The sequence below is a fragment of the Aulonocara stuartgranti genome, assembly GCF_965226115.1.
Source record: "Aulonocara stuartgranti genome assembly, chromosome: 19".
Classification (NCBI taxonomy): domain Eukaryota; kingdom Metazoa; phylum Chordata; class Actinopteri; order Cichliformes; family Cichlidae; genus Aulonocara; species Aulonocara stuartgranti.
Window position 1 is genome coordinate 2,708,885 of NC_138955.1, and position 17,176 is coordinate 2,726,060.

The 17,176-nt window shown below is 44.7% G+C and overlaps 1 protein-coding gene across 1 annotated transcript in view; it reads left to right on the plus strand.

The window, feature by feature from the left end:
• kif26ab (kinesin family member 26Ab) overlaps positions 1-17,176 on the plus strand; it is a 66,293-nt gene that overhangs the window by 28,438 nt on the left and 20,679 nt on the right. The window contains exon 4 of the mRNA XM_082515538.1: positions 4,696-4,895. Coding sequence (XP_082371664.1) covers positions 4,696-4,895 — 200 coding nt within the window. The remainder of the gene's footprint in view (positions 1-4,695; positions 4,896-17,176) is intronic.

Here is a 17,176-nt window from a genome sequence, read left to right on the forward strand (position 1 = left end):
TCATTCACCCATTCACACACTGGTGATGGCAGCTACATTGTAGCCACAGCTGCCCTGGGGCGCACTGACAGAGGCGAGGCTGCCGGACACTGGCGCCACCGGGCCCTCTGACCACCACCAGTAGGCAAACACGGGGTGCCTACTGGTGGTGGTCAGAGGGCCACCACCATCCCAGGCAGCCAGGAGGCAGCCTGGGATCGAACCACCGACCTTCTGATTAGTGGCTGACCTGCTCTGCCACCTAAGCTACAGCCACCCCTGAACTTCTTACCTGAAGTTCAGTTCACCTGACACTCGGACCAGCGGCCACCTCAGGTCTCTGCTCCTCCTGCCTCACCTTTCCCTCATCCACCTGGCCTCTTGTGGCAGCCACCACCAAACAGTTATTTTTACACATCTGCCAGCATCTGGCCAATCCACCAACTTTCATTGTTTATACCATTACTAAAAATAAAAATAAAAAAATCATCGGTGGCCAGTCCAGCTATGGTCATGCCATCAGTTAACCCTTCGTGCCAACTGTGGCATGCGTGCCCAGGGTTGATCTCGTCCTTGTACTTTAATATTTTCCATCTGCTTCATAAGCTGTAAATCGTGCCATTTCTGTTTTAGCTGCGCTGATAACTGCAGTCTACTGCAGGTCTTGGCAGTGTTATTCCTTCTTCCTGCTTGAAAAATTAAAGACAGATTTTCAATCCTCCCCTTAATGTCAACAAGTGCCTGTAGAGATGGTTTATGGGAGGCCATCAAAAGCTTTTAACTGCATGTACGCAATCTAGGGCAAATCAAACAGCCTGGCACTGAAGGGAGAGGCAGACTTGTGTTCTCCATCTATGTGTCTAAAAGCAATTAGCGGCCCGTGGAGCCAGGATGAGTTGCTCGGTTTCTGTAGCTGTGGCTGAAGCCTTCCCTGGACAGAGAGAAATGTCCCTTCAGGACATTAAGTTACAAACACAGAAGAAATGGTGTTATTTTCTCAAGCTGGGTTCTTTCATTAAAACCAGATCCTTTAGAATGACAAAAACCCACACACACTCTCGAGGATTGGAGGTTACACAGTGCCGAAAGGCACAAGCTTTAATTCATGATTTCTTCTTAGTTTCTTTGTGAGGAAAGCGTGCAAGAAGCAGAGATGGACTGTGTGTGTTAGACAGAAATTCTTCAGAAAGTGTCAAGCCTGAGGCACTCCCACACACAGACCATTATAGAGCACCTTGACACTCCCATTTGGGAAAAGGCTCTGGTTAACATCTGAAGCTATGTTTGTGGTTGTCTATTGAATTGAAAACTATGTGGCTCCATCTTTATAATTGGCTGGCAGCGGTTCCACTGAATGTAGCTGCCTCGAATTGGGCGAATGAGAAACATGTGCATTTTCTGAAACAGTCTATTGCAAGTCTAAGAGTCGGATGCAAAAACCAAAGTTGACATGCTCCAGCTTCACAGTTGCTCATGTAATCCCTGCTGTTATTGGCAGTTTGAATAAAGATCTTTAAGTAGTTAAGGTAATCCGTGAAATCACATTACTAGGAGTGTGATGCTGCTGCTGCTAACAGCAAAAATTGATTGATCCAAATCTGCATTTCTTCCCTTTGCTCATTTAAATCCACAACCACATGTACACTAATCTGCAAAAACCAAGTGTTCTTGACTCATGAGGGTTTCCGTTGTTGGCCCGGTGGTTGCCTGCTGCCACGGTGTGCTCCATTGCCACCAATTTGAAGCCCAGCAGATGATCTTGGCTTCGGCTGCTTCGGTGCAGCTGGGCTCTGATGGCAATGCGCCACAGAATGAGAGAATGACAAGAGAAGAAAATGATGCAGAAATGAAGGGGAAGGAAATCCCCACTCTTCACAGATTAGGAAAGAATTTGAATGCTGTGCTGTTACACTATATTTTCTGAAAGACACTAGAGAACTTTTAATTATACCGGCACTAAATGAGAAGGTATGTTAGTCCTACATGGTAGGAACTCAGCTTTCGCCTCAGTTGGTTTCTGGTGGTTACAGAAGCCAGCCAGGCACGAAAGCCAGATTAACGCAAGGCCTATTTCGCCTCAGCAGTAATCGTCTGTTGACTCCTGGGATCAAAGGTCACAGAGGAGTCCTGGTAGTCTAGGGTGGAAAAAGAGCTGTCCTACTCTGCTCACTTCACATTTCATAGGAAGCATTCTCCCAAACCCTTTTCACTTATGTGATTCACTTTTTTCCATTATGGTTACTTGCTTTGTCTCGTTTCCCCCCTCCTTTTTCTTCCTTTTCTTTCCAAGGCAAAAGGATCAGGGAGGGCTAGGGGTTAAAGGGTGTAAGGCCAGCTCATTACTGACTTTGGGTGCAAACGGCTGAACACACATGGCTCCAGTGACACAGCCTAATTACTTGACCAGGGGATAGATTGTACTTTTCAGCCAGAATCAGGGAAAGTGCAGGTCCAAGGCTACAGAGAGCAGCTTGGCTGTGGAGCTTAAGTCCTCAGTTTTAATACTGAGGGGAATACTATTTGAAAGGCACTGTGCTAAGCTTGAGTGTGTGTGTATGAATGTACATGTCCATTTCAAGGACACGCTGAAACCCCACCTGTGACCAGCTGTCTTGTGTGCTCCTGAAACTGTCTGCTACTTGATTTTTAAACCGGCACTGCACCTACTCAGTCAGTGACAGATTTGATAGGCTGTACACATCTGCTTCCTGTATGGCTGTGCGTGAAGTGCCCTAGTCATACATGACAAAGTGCAGCAGGTCTGCTTCGCTGGTATGCACCAAGCTAACACCAGCATAGTGCGCGGCCTACTACTGTGGTTTGCTTTCAGTGTGCTGCCTGGTTTTTCATGCTTTTAAAGTCAAAACTTTGGAATGCACAGCTTGATATCTGACTTAGCTTCTATGATGAAGCCCCAAGAGAGCAAAAGTAGACCTTTAAAGCAAGGCTATGACTCTAAGATCTGATAACAAGCTCAAAAGGAAGAAAAGGGAAAGTGGGAATTCATGAAGACCAAACACCACAAGGCTACTGTTTGACAAATGGTCAGTGGAGCGTTTCCAGGAAAAGATAATGCAGCCCTGCTTTAATATAGCAGCACATTGTACTGCGTGTACAATGTGCTGTAAAGCTGCGTGTAAAGCTAACAGTAGCAGGAGTCCAAGCAAGAACCAAGCCTGTCATATATGAATGTAACTATGTCCTCACATCCTGATGTATGGCATTCTCATGTCAGGCTTGGCATATAAATAGTGCAGCTGTCAGTGTGTGTAGACAAATGGCAAATGGTGGAAGGCCACACACTTTATAAAAAAGATTGTAAGGGGTGTTATTTTTGTTGCCAAACATGAGTCTAGGGCAAACCCCAATGTGGTAAATATGCAGAGGGCCTGAACTGTGTTTATAATACACTTCCTGTCAAATGGCACTGAGGCTGCTGCCCTGTGTTGGGCTGAATTCAAGGTCAGTGCTGATTACAAAGTGTCGTGTGTCAGTTTTATAAATGTTTTTTTGAATAGCTTCAGCCTTTCTTTAATTTCTGATGCTAAAACCTCAGAGAATGGGTTCTCGTCAGCTAGGATAAACGTGAGGCTTCAGTGGGGATTAACCTTTTGTCTGCATGGTGACTCCAGCTCCAGTGTCGTCTCAGAGTCAGCTTTTGACTTGCATAATTAGCTCTCTGCACGCCATGGCTTGGTGTAACCAAAATAAGTGGATCACTGAAGGCTCCGGAGCTCTTGCTCACCCTTTCTGTGCTCCAGCTTTCCAAAAATCCTGCAGTATTCCCCTCAACTTTAAAAATGAACTTAAAACCTGAGTTCTGAGAGCTAAAAGGTAATACTGCATGTATTTAATTTTTGTTACATGATGCATCTCAAACTCTGCGTGAAGCCTTTTTCATACACAATAAACCAATGGCAGTGCCATTAGATATAGTTAATGTTATTTTTCACAGCTTTATGTTGCAACAGTTTTCACAAAAATCTCGTCAAAACTTCTTCAATCTATTGTTAATTTATTACGCTGCAGACACAACTTAAACTTGTGGAACTGGTTCTAATGCAGAATGTCTTGCTGCAGAAAATAATTAAAAAAAATATGAAGACACACAGGTCTATCCTTAAAGGAGTTCATTCATAGATTTGGCATGAGTTGTCAAAGCCGAAGGGTTGAAAGAGATGCGGCATGTCTCAGTTTTGTCCTTTTCGTTTCCAGGGTAAGGTGTGCCATTTAAGCACAGCTCACATGCCTCATAAACATTTAAGCTATGGAACAAATGCCACCTGTACACCACCTGTTGTTACTCCCTGTGAAACTCTCTGAGATAGCTTTACTGAGTCTGCAGGATGAAACGTTCTTCATTCCTGAGGAGTAAAGTGCTAAACTTGCAGGTATAGATATAATCAGGAGCAAAGTGAGGTAAATCGCTAGTGATTTAATTACTAATTAAATGTGGGTTACCACTTAATTACAGTAGGCTGCAGCCAGAGGAACCTTGTAAGTGTTGCCAGAATCAATGAATGGTCCCGCATCCTTGCTGTTCTGTGGGGAGCTATCTTTGGATATTGCTGACTCCCACTAACTGGTACTGGCTGCAGCAGCTGCCCATCCATCTGTGGCAGAGGGGGAGCAAATAAAGTGGAAGGAAGGTGAGCTGGAGTGGTAAAACCATTAAGTGGCGGTTGTGGTCTTATCTCTGTATCTGTGTGTACACAGGCCCATGGGTTGATGGGAAATTCAGAGAGGGATGTCACAGCCTTGGAGGCCCCTGTCACCACCATGACCAGCACCAGCGGCAGCACCCTGACGCCCTGCAGACTGAGGAGCTCCAGTCAAGCGGGACTCCCAGCGCCCGTTACCAGTACATCAACCACCGCGTCTCCTTCCTCATCTGCAGCAGCCTCCTTCTTCATTAGGTAAGCACCTCCCCCATGCTGTCAAGTAACTGCATGGTTAATTGAAATGTGTTTGCATACACACCCGCATGCATTCAGTCTTCAGTGAGTTGAAGAGGAGATATGCACAGACTCGCGTGGTCTCATGGTTTTAACCTCCATGTGGGGCACTTATTCACTGGAGATGTTGTTCTTGCCATGCTTGAATTATAGCATGTCTTGGGATACACATCATGGAACTAAATGAACCTTTTAGTTGCAGGCACCAGTGCCCATGAATAGAAAACAGAATTGCATAATTCGATATGAGGAAGGAGTGTCTCACGAAAGGGGTTTAGGTTAAAGCTAGCTATTGTCCTGAGGTATTTTATGTTTAGTTATTTTTTTCTTTGTTTTGCCTCGCCAATTTAAACGGATCTTGCAATTTTCCAGCCATAGACTTACTGGATGCTCCCACAGGTGTAGCGCAGGATGCATTTTTTGTAAAAGCATTTTGGTCCCTGTGTATCCAAGGCTGAAGAAGCCTGTTTTTAAAGCATTGCTTGGCTTTGGTATTGTCGTTGCCCTGGAGAAGACTTCACCCTCTCTGTGCGGGTGCATGGTTGGGGAAATATTGTCAATGACAGATTCCCTGGCAGGCCAGTGCATACATTCCCTGCCTCATCTCTCCAAAAAGTGCTGTGTTGTAATGAGCGTTTCTGAAAGGGAAGCTGGCTAAGAATGATGCATAGGACCATTGACGCTCTGCACCACAGGAGACAGAGAAAACCGGTGAAGGGGCTTGTGGAGTGTGACAGGAAGCCCATGGGGGATCAGTATGTGGCTTAGCTTTTCTTCAAGCATCCCAAATGGAGTTTGTGTTGCCAGCTTTTACAGGGTCCAAGTATATCAGTGGGACCATGAGGTCTTTCCTTTGACTAAGGGGATGTTCCAAATCCTCCACCTAATATGTAACTTCCTGTGTATCTTGCTTCCTGTCGCAGGAGCACGAGGTTTAAACAACAGTGAGGCATGACCTTCTGCTAGACAGGTTAAATTCCTGACATTGATTTATTAACGCTCATGTTTTCTTTGGACTTGAGCTAAAAGAAAAAGATAAGCATAAAGAGCTGCATCTAGCCATTCAGTGTGGACAGGAAAAAAGAGGAAGGTGGACTTGTTCTTTTCCCTGCAACAGGGCCTGGTGGAGCACACGGGGTGTAGAGAGTGCGCTCCACCACCACCTTTTATTTTATCCAAAAGATAATTTGCTGCCAAGAATGTTTTGTTTGACTTGGCTCGCAGAAATACGATAATGATAGGCCAACCTCAAACAGCATTGGGTTCTGCAGATAGAAAAAAAGAGGGTGGAGGAGATCCACTGTTCTCCATTTGAAGCACACCCACTTCCTGACCTTCTGCAGCTGTTATCCCTGCAACAGGGATCATCATCAACATCATCGTGAAATCGTTGTTGCTCATTTTTTAAAAACATCATTGTTGTCTGAAACGTAAAACAGTCAAAACAAATTGAGTCATTCAACAATATTTTCCATTTGCTCTGATAGTGGAGCTGCAAAAAAAAGCAGATGAAATTAGCATCCCTCATGTTTTAGACATGATTGAAAACTCAGATCTGATTAGTATTCTTTTTTTGTTCTCCGTAGATACAATTAGTGAGATGCACGTGCAAATCCTTCGAGCCCAGGGTGTAAGACCAGAATAACCAAACAGCAGTTTTTTCTTACCCCAGTGGCGTGGAAACAGCTCCTTGGACACTTGTCTGACATTCACTAACACTATTCCATTCACAGATGAAATTTTAATTAGAATGCAATTAGCCGGAGTCTAGGTGTTCTCGCTAGGCTGTTGGTGAGAGGAAAAGAAAAGCGATTAACAATGTTTAATTTTGCAGCGGAAAAACAAGTCAACCATTCAACTAGTTAAAGAAGCATTTAGTTTAAATATGTCTGGTAAAAACACTGGTTTGATAACAACACAGCATTTGCATCTCCTTAGATGAATTATTTGTGCCTGTGAATTGACTAATTGTGCCTTCAATGTTTTATTATTTTTAATTTATTCTAATAGTGTCAACTTTACAACAAGTAAACTTTGATATTTTTATGGTTAGATTGTTCTAAGAGCAGCTTTGCCTCAGATTTCTAGTATATTTTGGAGAGACCAAATGACTCATTTGTTCACATGAATTTATTTGATCAACAGCATTACAGAGATGCCTTCCAGGCTATGTAGACAAATGCAAGTCAAAAAAAAAAAATCCAAGTGTAGCTTTTATTCTCTGAATCTTCCCATTCCAAGTCCATCAGCCATTTATATTATCTTGATGCTTCTTTTTCTTCCACTTGCAGAAAATAGTAAAAGTCTTTGATCATCTAATGAATGCTTCTTTCAGGCTTATGTGAAATTCCAGCTCAAAAACAGTTCTTTTGTCCCACTTCCTGTTTCTCGTAATCTTAGGAAATAGCTTGAAACCAAAAGATGACCCCAGGGCCAGTAACGACCAGTTTGCAATTAGACTGACTTTACAGTTGCAGAGAGACAGGAAGAGTCAGGGGTCAAACTCTGACTGGATGGTGTGTGTGTGTGTGCATATCATTATGTGTGTTTGGCTACGTCAGTGTGTTACTTGGGGTAATGAATTTAGAGCCATGTGTTCAGCTGACTACCACGTTAACCACTGATTGTCTTGTGACAGAGCATATGATTAGTGTATTGACACACCGCTGTGTAATGAAACCAGGCGACGCTCACAGCAGGGGCTAGACGGTGCGGCTAACTGCTGCCTCGCACAACCTTCTCCCCATCTTTCTCTTCCATTAACATCTGCTGATTGTGGCAGTGTGTTTATTACACACCAGGCCCATGAGATGAGAGGGGATGCTTGCTCAGTTTGCAGCCAACTTTGATCAGCTGGCAAATTTTGTGTGTAGCAGTATGAGATAGTGTTATCTTACGTTGTTGGGCCCCTGTTTAAGTTTGTCCATCTACCGTCTCTTATCATACCCCAGAGATGGACAATGAAGTCACTCTTAAGATGCAAGGAGATAATGACTAGAGCAGTATAGAGGACCTCAGAGACACGACAGTCGGTGGATGCAGACTTTAGAAGTGGCACGCAGGCTGAAAGGTTGGGATTTGCAGGGGCTGGGCGGACAGCTGTTTGCTGGAATGTGAAGGAGGAAGTGGTTTCATGGTCATCCACCGGTGCCTATAGCTGCTGCCCAGGTGAGTGTTTGTGCACTAATGACTGTGATTGTGCAGAAGGGATCCTCCTGTAATTGTGGCAGCAGGGCCATTTAGCCTCGGCTCTCCTGCACACACACACAAGACTGTGCCTTTGTGTCAGGAACGCTCACTCTGCCCTTCATCCCCTGGCTGCTCTGAGTAACCATAGAAACAAGTCATTAGCTTGTGGGAATAAAATGTAACTGATTTTTCTTTCAAAAGTGAAGATTGGAAATCAGGAAGTTGAAACAGCCCTCTCTACTCCACTGGACTATAATTTAGTCAGAAGAAGAGCATCTCTTCAGTAATGAGTCCTACATGCTGCACAGTGGAAGCGCAGCAGGGTGACAAGTAGCTGTTCTTGCTCTGAATAACAGATGACTTGCTGAAGGCCAGTGTCCAGTTATGTTTATTCTGGAGTTTGTGCGAGAAACTGAGCCGGCCTATTCGTTTTGCTTGTAAAAGAGACAGTGATGCAGTTGTATAGAGAGGCTCAGAGCAGACAAAGCAGCTCACTGCTGGCTTTGGTTGGCTGTGCTGTGATCGACAGCAGGGATCTCAGTGAATGACAAATAGGCAGGATAGATTATGTGAACCAGAGGGGTGCACCGAGCACAGCTGATCTGGCCCACATGGCAGGGAGGATAAAGAGTGGGGCAGTAGCAGCTCCTTATAAGTGTTGTCATTCAGACGGTGTGCTCGGGCTGATGCTCCTTTCTGACAGCACTAAGAGCAGGAGACCTGTACCTGTGGAGAAGAATATTGGATTCACTACCATGAGAGTGAAGTAAGCTATTTTGTGCACAGACATCATTGAGTGCACTTGGATATTTGATATTCGTGTGTGTTTGTGTGCGAGAGGTGCCCTGTTTTCTTTCTCTCTTCCCCTCCCCTCTCACCCCTTTCTCTCTCTTTCTCACTCTCCCCCTCTCAATTTATCTTTCTTTGTGTGGCACACGCTCTTTTCCGCTCTGTGGAATGTGCAGTTTTGTGCAGTTGGAGTTGGACTGTCTGATCCCTGGAGGTGAGAGGCTAATGGTTTTGTTGTCAAGCCAGAGCGAGATGGATTCCACCACGAGAGCAGGAGTGTGAGTGGAATGTATAGCATGTGTAACATACTGTAGAAACCTTGGCTCCATTTTGAGAAAGTAGCCACAGTGGAGCTGAAATGTTAATACTACCTCTGTCTCCGGAGTCTGACAAATGAGAATTGATTCATATCAATCTGTTGAATCTGAGCAACACATGCCCAGGGCAGCGAATGGCTCATCAGAAGTATTGAGTGGGTGGTAGCTGGGATGGTTGAGCTGCTCTCTGGTATTTGTCTTTGTTTACTGTTGGATAAAACACCAGCTGGTATTTTCCTGCCATAATCTGGCTGATGGGACTAATGGCTGCCTCTGTGCAGCGGCGGACCCAGTGGCAGCTGAGGCCACAAAAGGGCTGGGGCTCAGTAGATAAACCCAGGTGTGAACCTGTGAACCAAGGCCTGTCGGGCACCGTCAAGGCTGAGGTGTTGATGGAGATCCTGCCTGGCCTCGGAGCCTCGGGCATCTGTGTCGAGTAGATACATCTCACTACCCACATCCACCTTCTCATCCACCCGCAAAAAGCAAAATGCCGCTCCACTCTGACTCATAATCCTCCATCGTTCTCAGGTAACAGAAAATTTGTCTTTTGATATAAAGACTGACATAGAGAAAACCGTGTTCAGCCTCGGTGGATATTAGAAATGAATAGAAGTACTGATTTGCATTTGCAGATTCCCTCTCACTCTCTGGGCATCTGTGTCTTCCCTGGGATATGATAACATGGTGTGATAGTGCTGTGCCCCCTGCAGCAGCAGACTGATGTGCTGTGGTGTGGTGGGCAACACAGAGTCACTTGTGCCTGTCATTATAAATGGCAAACAGCTCCACTGAAAGAAAAGCAAAGGGTTTGTCCCTGCCTTCGTGGTAGCCTGATGCCTTTTCCCTCCCCAATATGCCAAATAAATCCCTGAGTCAGGAAGTCTGTCTGGCCCACTCACATAGCCTGCAGGGGGGCAGTTAAAGTGGGAGGGGGGTGACAAACAAAGAGCTGAAGTGCTGACTCAAGTCTGTGTGCTCACCCTGGGTCCACGTGTCCTAAGCCCTGGGGGAGAGGGGAAAGCGCTGCCATCCTCGCCTGACAGATTGATAACATACATGAATAAATGTGGAGCATAGACCTCTGTCCTGCAGGCTTCTCACTTAACACTGGGCTTCTTTTGTCACTCAGGATGATGACAGAGACAATAAATAAGGTTTAATTGTGTGCGATTGCTTCACGTGGGCAGGGTGAGGTCACGCTCCCAGCATCAATCCATTTCCGTCTCTGTTTGCCTGCCCACGTCCAGCATTCCCCATTTAACGGCATGTTTCTGATAACTGCCCACTGGGCTCCGTGATCAGCGCATTAGCGTTTAGTTATCGCGTTAGACTAAATTCTCTCACCCTCAGCCTGTTGAATGGATATTATGCATCGTGCCTGTAGGGGCTGAGGGATGCCATCTAAACCTCTTTAGTGCACCTCAGTGAAAAGTGTCATGCAAATGGAGTCTATTATCTCTGTCATTACAACCACTTTCTCTTTAACATTGTGGGTGTGAGACACTGAGTGAGAGTATGGAGGAATGAGAAAGAGTAAACTGCAATAGCTGGTGGCAGGGAATATATGTTGAGGAATTTTATGACCTATTGTGTGCAGTTGTAGAGTGACGCCCGTGGCCTCATGAGCTCCCACAAGTGCCTTTTTTTGCCTCAGAATCCAAGGAAACAAGGAAGGCTCCTAGTGGGGTTTCTCAGGCATCATGCTCAGCCACGCCACAGACTTCTATTCAACATGAATAACTAATATCTGCCTAAACACTGGTTGTAGGTTGACTTCCCCATGTGCTAGAGCTTTATTTTGTTGTGAAACACATAAATATTATATGCACAGCACCACCTTGCACCCGCCGTCCTTCGATAAGTCAATTGTGAGGCGCTAGCTTTCCCTGGATGTAGCTCGGCTTACCACTGAGGATAAGGGCATTGTTAGGACAGGTTTCCCTCATTACCCACAGCCCTAGTAGCTGAATCATTTCATTCCGATAACACTGTCTTTTTTATTTTAATCTCCATCTATATGTAGCTTGGCTCCAGGAGGTTGAAAGGGTTCACATGGGTTGATGGTAGCTGTGGGGAATTTAAAACAAGTAACAACGGGGCTTGTAAGAAAAATTAAACATGAAAAATATTGCTGACAGTTTATTATCAGGACATTTTCAGTATTAACTTCTGGCTTCACTATAGTCTGCAGCAGTTAATGCAAAATAAGCTACATTAAAACAGGATGGATGCCTAATGGTCCTTCTAGTACATCGCCTATGTTTTATTTGCTCCACAGTCTACTTCTTAGTGGAGAATTATGAAGATTAAGAGTAATTGTAAAGGATATTGTGCCCCACCTTTTCATGTCCACTTATGTATGAGACAAGCGAGCGGCTTGGACGTGCAAAACCACCGTATCAAATTAAAAGCTGCGAGGACGGTTGATCTCCCCTGTGTTTCTGTCACTGTTTTCTACATGCACGTCGTCTTGAATGGAGAGGATTATAGCCTATAATCGGTTCACGACCCAGCGCATGAGAGCCAGCTGTGGTGTGCTAAAATCCCCTTTTCCCCATACGCTCTATGAGAACCAGCAAGTGTAGCTGTGTGTGTTTCGGTGACTCAGTTTATCAGTATGTGATACAGGATAAACTGCTTAATTTGAATAATGTGGCTGCAGTCGCTGGCATTTTGGTGGCTTTTCTCAGCCACGCGGTTTCTTTGCTTTCCCTGCTTTTATTTTCAGATTGGTCTCCACTTTTCATTTGATTTACGTGGTCTTTCATGACAGTACTGCCCATTTCACCTGATTTGGACCTTTTCTGGTTTTAGTTGGGTTACCAGTTGACCAGAATATAGATGAAAGATTAGGAAACACATGTAAGACCTCCCCTCCCCCTGCTTTCTGTCTCGCCAGGCCGCCCACTGATTAATCACTCCCAAATGTTCTCATCAGCCTGTGGGCCTGTTTGTTGTGATAGCCTCTGTGTGGGAAAGTGCAAATAAATAATAGCTAGGTGTCTTACTCTGGCAGCAAATGATTAATGAAGTGGAGAAGTGATCCAGAAGTACTTTTTCCCCCGTTGCCCGTCCCTCCCAAAGTTATCACGCTCTCACGTTAGTTTCCCCTCTGACAGCATTAAGCTACAGGGGCATAATATTTGATTGAGGAATTGTCTCGTAATTGTCTGATAACAGGCCTCATTTGTTGCTTGTCTATCAAATATCCTGCTTCTAAAAAAGCACCGAAGCGATTTCCGAGACAGGAAACGTCACTCAGTCAGTGATAACTTCATGTGTGTTCCAAAAGTTGTGTTTGTGTGCCCTGAGTGCAACAGCCTACCTGATGTTTTGAAGGCAAGACGTGGGTGGGATGACGGGTGAATCGCAGTTCAACATGTGAAAATGTGGAGTTATTCCAGATTCTCTGCAGCCTGGGAGAGGAGCATAGCAAAATACCTGGAGCACTGTCTGAGGAGCAGAGAGAAAATGCTCTGGAAGAGATGAAAGCAGCTGTTAATCTTTGTCAGCAGTGCCAGAGGTGGGGAGACTGCAGTCGGTGGAGCAGGGATGAACATGTCTTCATTATCATCTGTCACCCATCAGCTGAAAAGTGAATGTTCTTCCAAAGACTTTTACTTTTGCTGCATGAACCAGTTTTGACACATTAGCGGAGCATTTTACTGACGCTGCATTTTTGGAAACCTCTTGTAAACAATTTAGAGTCAATTGTTAGAGATTTTTGTTGGATGACCTTTGAATTTCAATGCAGTTATTTCCAGTTATTTCCACAAAGGAGTTTAATTGGCTCATTTATCCAAATGACTAACAAACATGTCCTGCAGAGCTAAAGCCTGTGCTTTCTTCACCTCATCATGGCCCAGTGTTCAAGCTAGTTAAGGCCATATTTGCAAGACTTGATCCTCAATGTTACAAGGAACAATAAAGTGAAAGTAAATGCAACAATACCCTACCATTTTCCTTCCTTTGCTCATCTTAAGCCTTCCTTAAGACCCTAGCTTGGCAACAGAGTTTTGCGGCCTTTCACTCCGGGGTTGAGGTGAATTAGTGGGTGTGTGACTGTGCAGGGTGTCTGGAGACACAATACTTAATATTCAGCGTGTTAAACACAAAAACCCTGTGTGTTTGTCTGCCAAAAATATTCCCACCTCTCTTTAACCTTATTGGCAATGGCACAGAGCGCCTTCTCTGTACCGCAGTGGGATAGTGAGGGTCTACTGGCATGAGCCAGTTCTTCTTGATCTGACATCCAAAAGCACAGGAGCCAAATCAGACAAATCATAGTTTCTTCTTTTTCTCAACAAAATCAGAGTAAAAAGAAGTTCTTTTTACGTCTGCGCTGATACAAGCCACTTCTTAAATTTGTGTTGTTTACCCTCATGTACTGAATCACCAAACCAGGTTTTCTTGAATATTGATGAGTTTTTTCACTTTCTGGGCCAACTGTTCCATTTATTTTTGGCCGACTGGGAATTCCCATCTTTGGGAATAAAGTAATTCCAAGATGGCTGTGGCATACCCCCACCAATCATTTTTTCCCCTGTTTCTTTCTCAGGCAGAAAATGATTTACCTCCTCATGGACAGCGCTTCACTGGCACAGAGCCAGGCCCACTGATCGAAGAGAGGACTTGGCTCTACAGCCTGCTGCTCCCTCCCTCGCTCTCCGTCTTTCTTCCTTCCTTCCTTACGCTTCCTCTGCAGCTTTCTCTTACTTACTATCCCCCCAATTCATTTTTTAACGCCTTCCTCACCTCTACAGTGCTTTTCCCTCCATTTACCACTCAGAATCCCTTTCTTCCCCCGTGTTCCAAATTATCCCCTGTTATTCAAGCAATTCTCCAGAGGATACCCTAATCCCTTGTTTTCCAGCTCAGTCCACAGACCGGTTGAAAAGAGTTCTAAGGAGATTGCAACAAAACAGGTTTACAACCTCCGGGAAGAATTTGGGATTTTATTTACGGAAAGCTGCACTTCTTTTTCTTCTTCTGACAGGAAACCTCCCTGAATCCACATTATGATACAAATGCGACAAGTCAATTGCAAAAAGGCGACATCAGTTTTTGTGCGGAATCCTTTCTTTTCTGTGATGACGCATTGTATCCACAGATGTTACATGAATGCTTTTGGCCTTACTTAATTGGCTGCAGATTGGTGCAGTGAAGATGCTCAGCCTTGGGCCGTCAGCAGTCAGCGCACAAATAATGATCCATCTGATATTCTGTGTCCAAGGCCAGACGCTAAGCAGGAACAAAAGGCTTGTTGAACACCTTGTTGGAACAAAGAGCTTTCCTGAAAAGCGTCGGTCCGATAGGTTTGGAGTGTGCCGTGCAGGGTATCACTCAGCTAACTGGACATTGCATTCATTGCTGTCTGGTTTTGCTGGGATTCGTTTATCTATTTCTGAGGATTTATAGAAAGTCTATAAATCTTAGCCTGGAGGTGTTTGGCCACTTCCAGCAAACTGCTGCTGTGTAAGCCAATACAGCACAGAGGAGCTCTACCTTCAGTATACTATTAAAACAGCCAAGCAGGAGAAAGCAGCCTCGCAGTCAGTTGAAAGCTTCAGAGCTTTGGATTGATAAGATTTAACTGACAGCCCGATAAGCCTGATAGTTCTCTCTTCCATTTTAATGTACCTGGGGCTGCCAAAGGAGTGAGGAAACACATTTTTCAAAACTACTGGAAAGATCTTGGTTTGGAAAGATGCTCATCTGAATCTGAATCTGAACGATAAGATAACCATGCTGAACAGAGGAGAATGTCTGTTCCCGTAGCTCCAGGTGGGAGCTTTTTTTCCTTTTTTTTAGCAGCGTCTGTAAAATAAAATAGCATATTTTTGTGCTACAGTTACATTTTTTTAAAACCATATTCGGCATTAATTTCAGTGTCCATGCTGCTGTAGCCTCAGGCAGTTGTTTTGAGTGATTTAGGATAAGAGGGAGGAAGTGAGAAAAACTAAATGAATGTTTATACCAGAGGTCTTTTAATTGCAGGGAGACTTTAGAAAGAAAACGGGCTCATTATCAGACTAAACGTCTGTGCCACACAGGAGGCTCTGTCATCTATTCAACAGCCAGCTCTAAAGCGTTCTCCCCATATGTTCAGTGCTGCGTCTCAGGTAACCCAACTATGTCTCTGTGGGGCAGCTGTGACTCAGGGAGTGGAGCAGGTTATCCACTAAACAGAGGCTTGTGCTTCATTTATTGGCTTTTCCGCCCGCGACCTTTGGTGTGTCTTTGCACAAGATACTGATTCCCCAAAATGGTCCCTTAGTTACATATTTATGTAAAGCACAAGTGCTATATGTATGAATGATGCTTGTAATGCTTTAAGTATTCAGCAAGGCTAGAGGTATATAAATAAAGTCCATAGACCATTTCTCTGGTTAGTTTAAGAACCTACCTTATATGACCACCCGAGCTTTTAGTGTTAGGTTAATGCGTATGTTTATACTCCACAACTGAAAGATGGTGACACTTACAGCTTCACAGGGCAGTCAAAGGGTCTTTTCTAATCCTCTGAAATACAGCTACAACGGATGAACTCTCAGGAAGCTTTTATGGCATGGAAGCATTTGTCTCATTTAATGATCGGCATCCTGACCTTGTTAGTAAATCTTGTCTGGGTGGGCATTCTCGCTGCCAGCGCTGGTTGGCAGAGGATGACATCACCTCCTCTCGTCTGCACACCGTATGAATGTGTGTGTATGCATGTGTGTGTGTTCACAGGCTGATGTCATGGTCACTTAATCACTGCCAAAGTTTAACGAAGGCTGGGTCAGGCTGTGGGTGACCTGGGACCGCGAGGCCAGTGCAGAGATGCAGATTTGCGTTAATCCTACCTAAAATTTGGCAAAGAGAAAACCACACAGCGATGTCTGCCTGCACACAAAACTTCGGTCTGGTGCTCTTGCTTTAACAGAACTAAGTCTGTATTTCTCCTACAGACAGTAGATTTATGTTATACCCCCACACCTTTGGGGCAGAGAGCTGTTTGATCATGTCAAGGGCAGCCCATCAATAAGACAGCCTGTACTGGTTTTAGCTCTGGGGAGGTTTCCTAATGATTATCTTTTGACTCAAAAACACAGTACCTGCTCTGATATAGATCAACAGACATCCAGCCCAGTCAGTCATGACCATCTGCTGATTTGGCATTTATGGTGAGGGCAAAATACTCAGTATATACAACAGCAACATGGCTATACCGGCTTCAACTAAAGAGAAAGTCTCACAAATGCCGTCACTGGTATGGGGTAAATTCTCAGTGTCTCTAGCAACCAGTGAGCGAGTGAACTCATTGTGCCGTAGTCATTATCACTGCATGGTGTTGAAGCTGGCTGTAGCCCCAGTACTCCCATCTCCCATTCGTGAAGAGCTATGCCAGCCTGCTAATCAGCAGCAGTGGGAGACTCGCTGTGGGTGGGGTGGCGCGGGTAAAGCAGTCTCATATCAGACTGAGTGATCTGATCCGCGCATGAATGGCCAGAGCAGCCTTATCTTGTCTGCAGAGGGGGAAAAAAGGAGATTCACAGAAAGGAAGTGTCAAGGATAGTAAATGCGGCCAACATGGTAATTAACCACAGAAAAGAGGTACCTAAAGAGCTGTATAGCTGGCGTGGAGAACAGAGACAAATTTGTACAAACAAGCTAATGGGCGCACCAACTAATGTCTCTCTGGGTCAGAGGAATTTCTCTTGTTAATTTGACAAAGCAAAGAAAAAAGGCTGGGAACATTATTGACAGGCTACAGTGAAGCTTTGAATCTAGTCAGAAAATACAGCCTAACCATTCTTTCTCTGTCGTGCCACCATTGACCACCTCCGCTCCTCCCTCGCTCTCACTCCCTCCTTAGGTAAAGGATGAAATCTACATGTCCTTTCTCGAACAAAGGCACCGGGAGACCTTTTCATTTAAAGGGTTCTTGATTTTACATCTGTC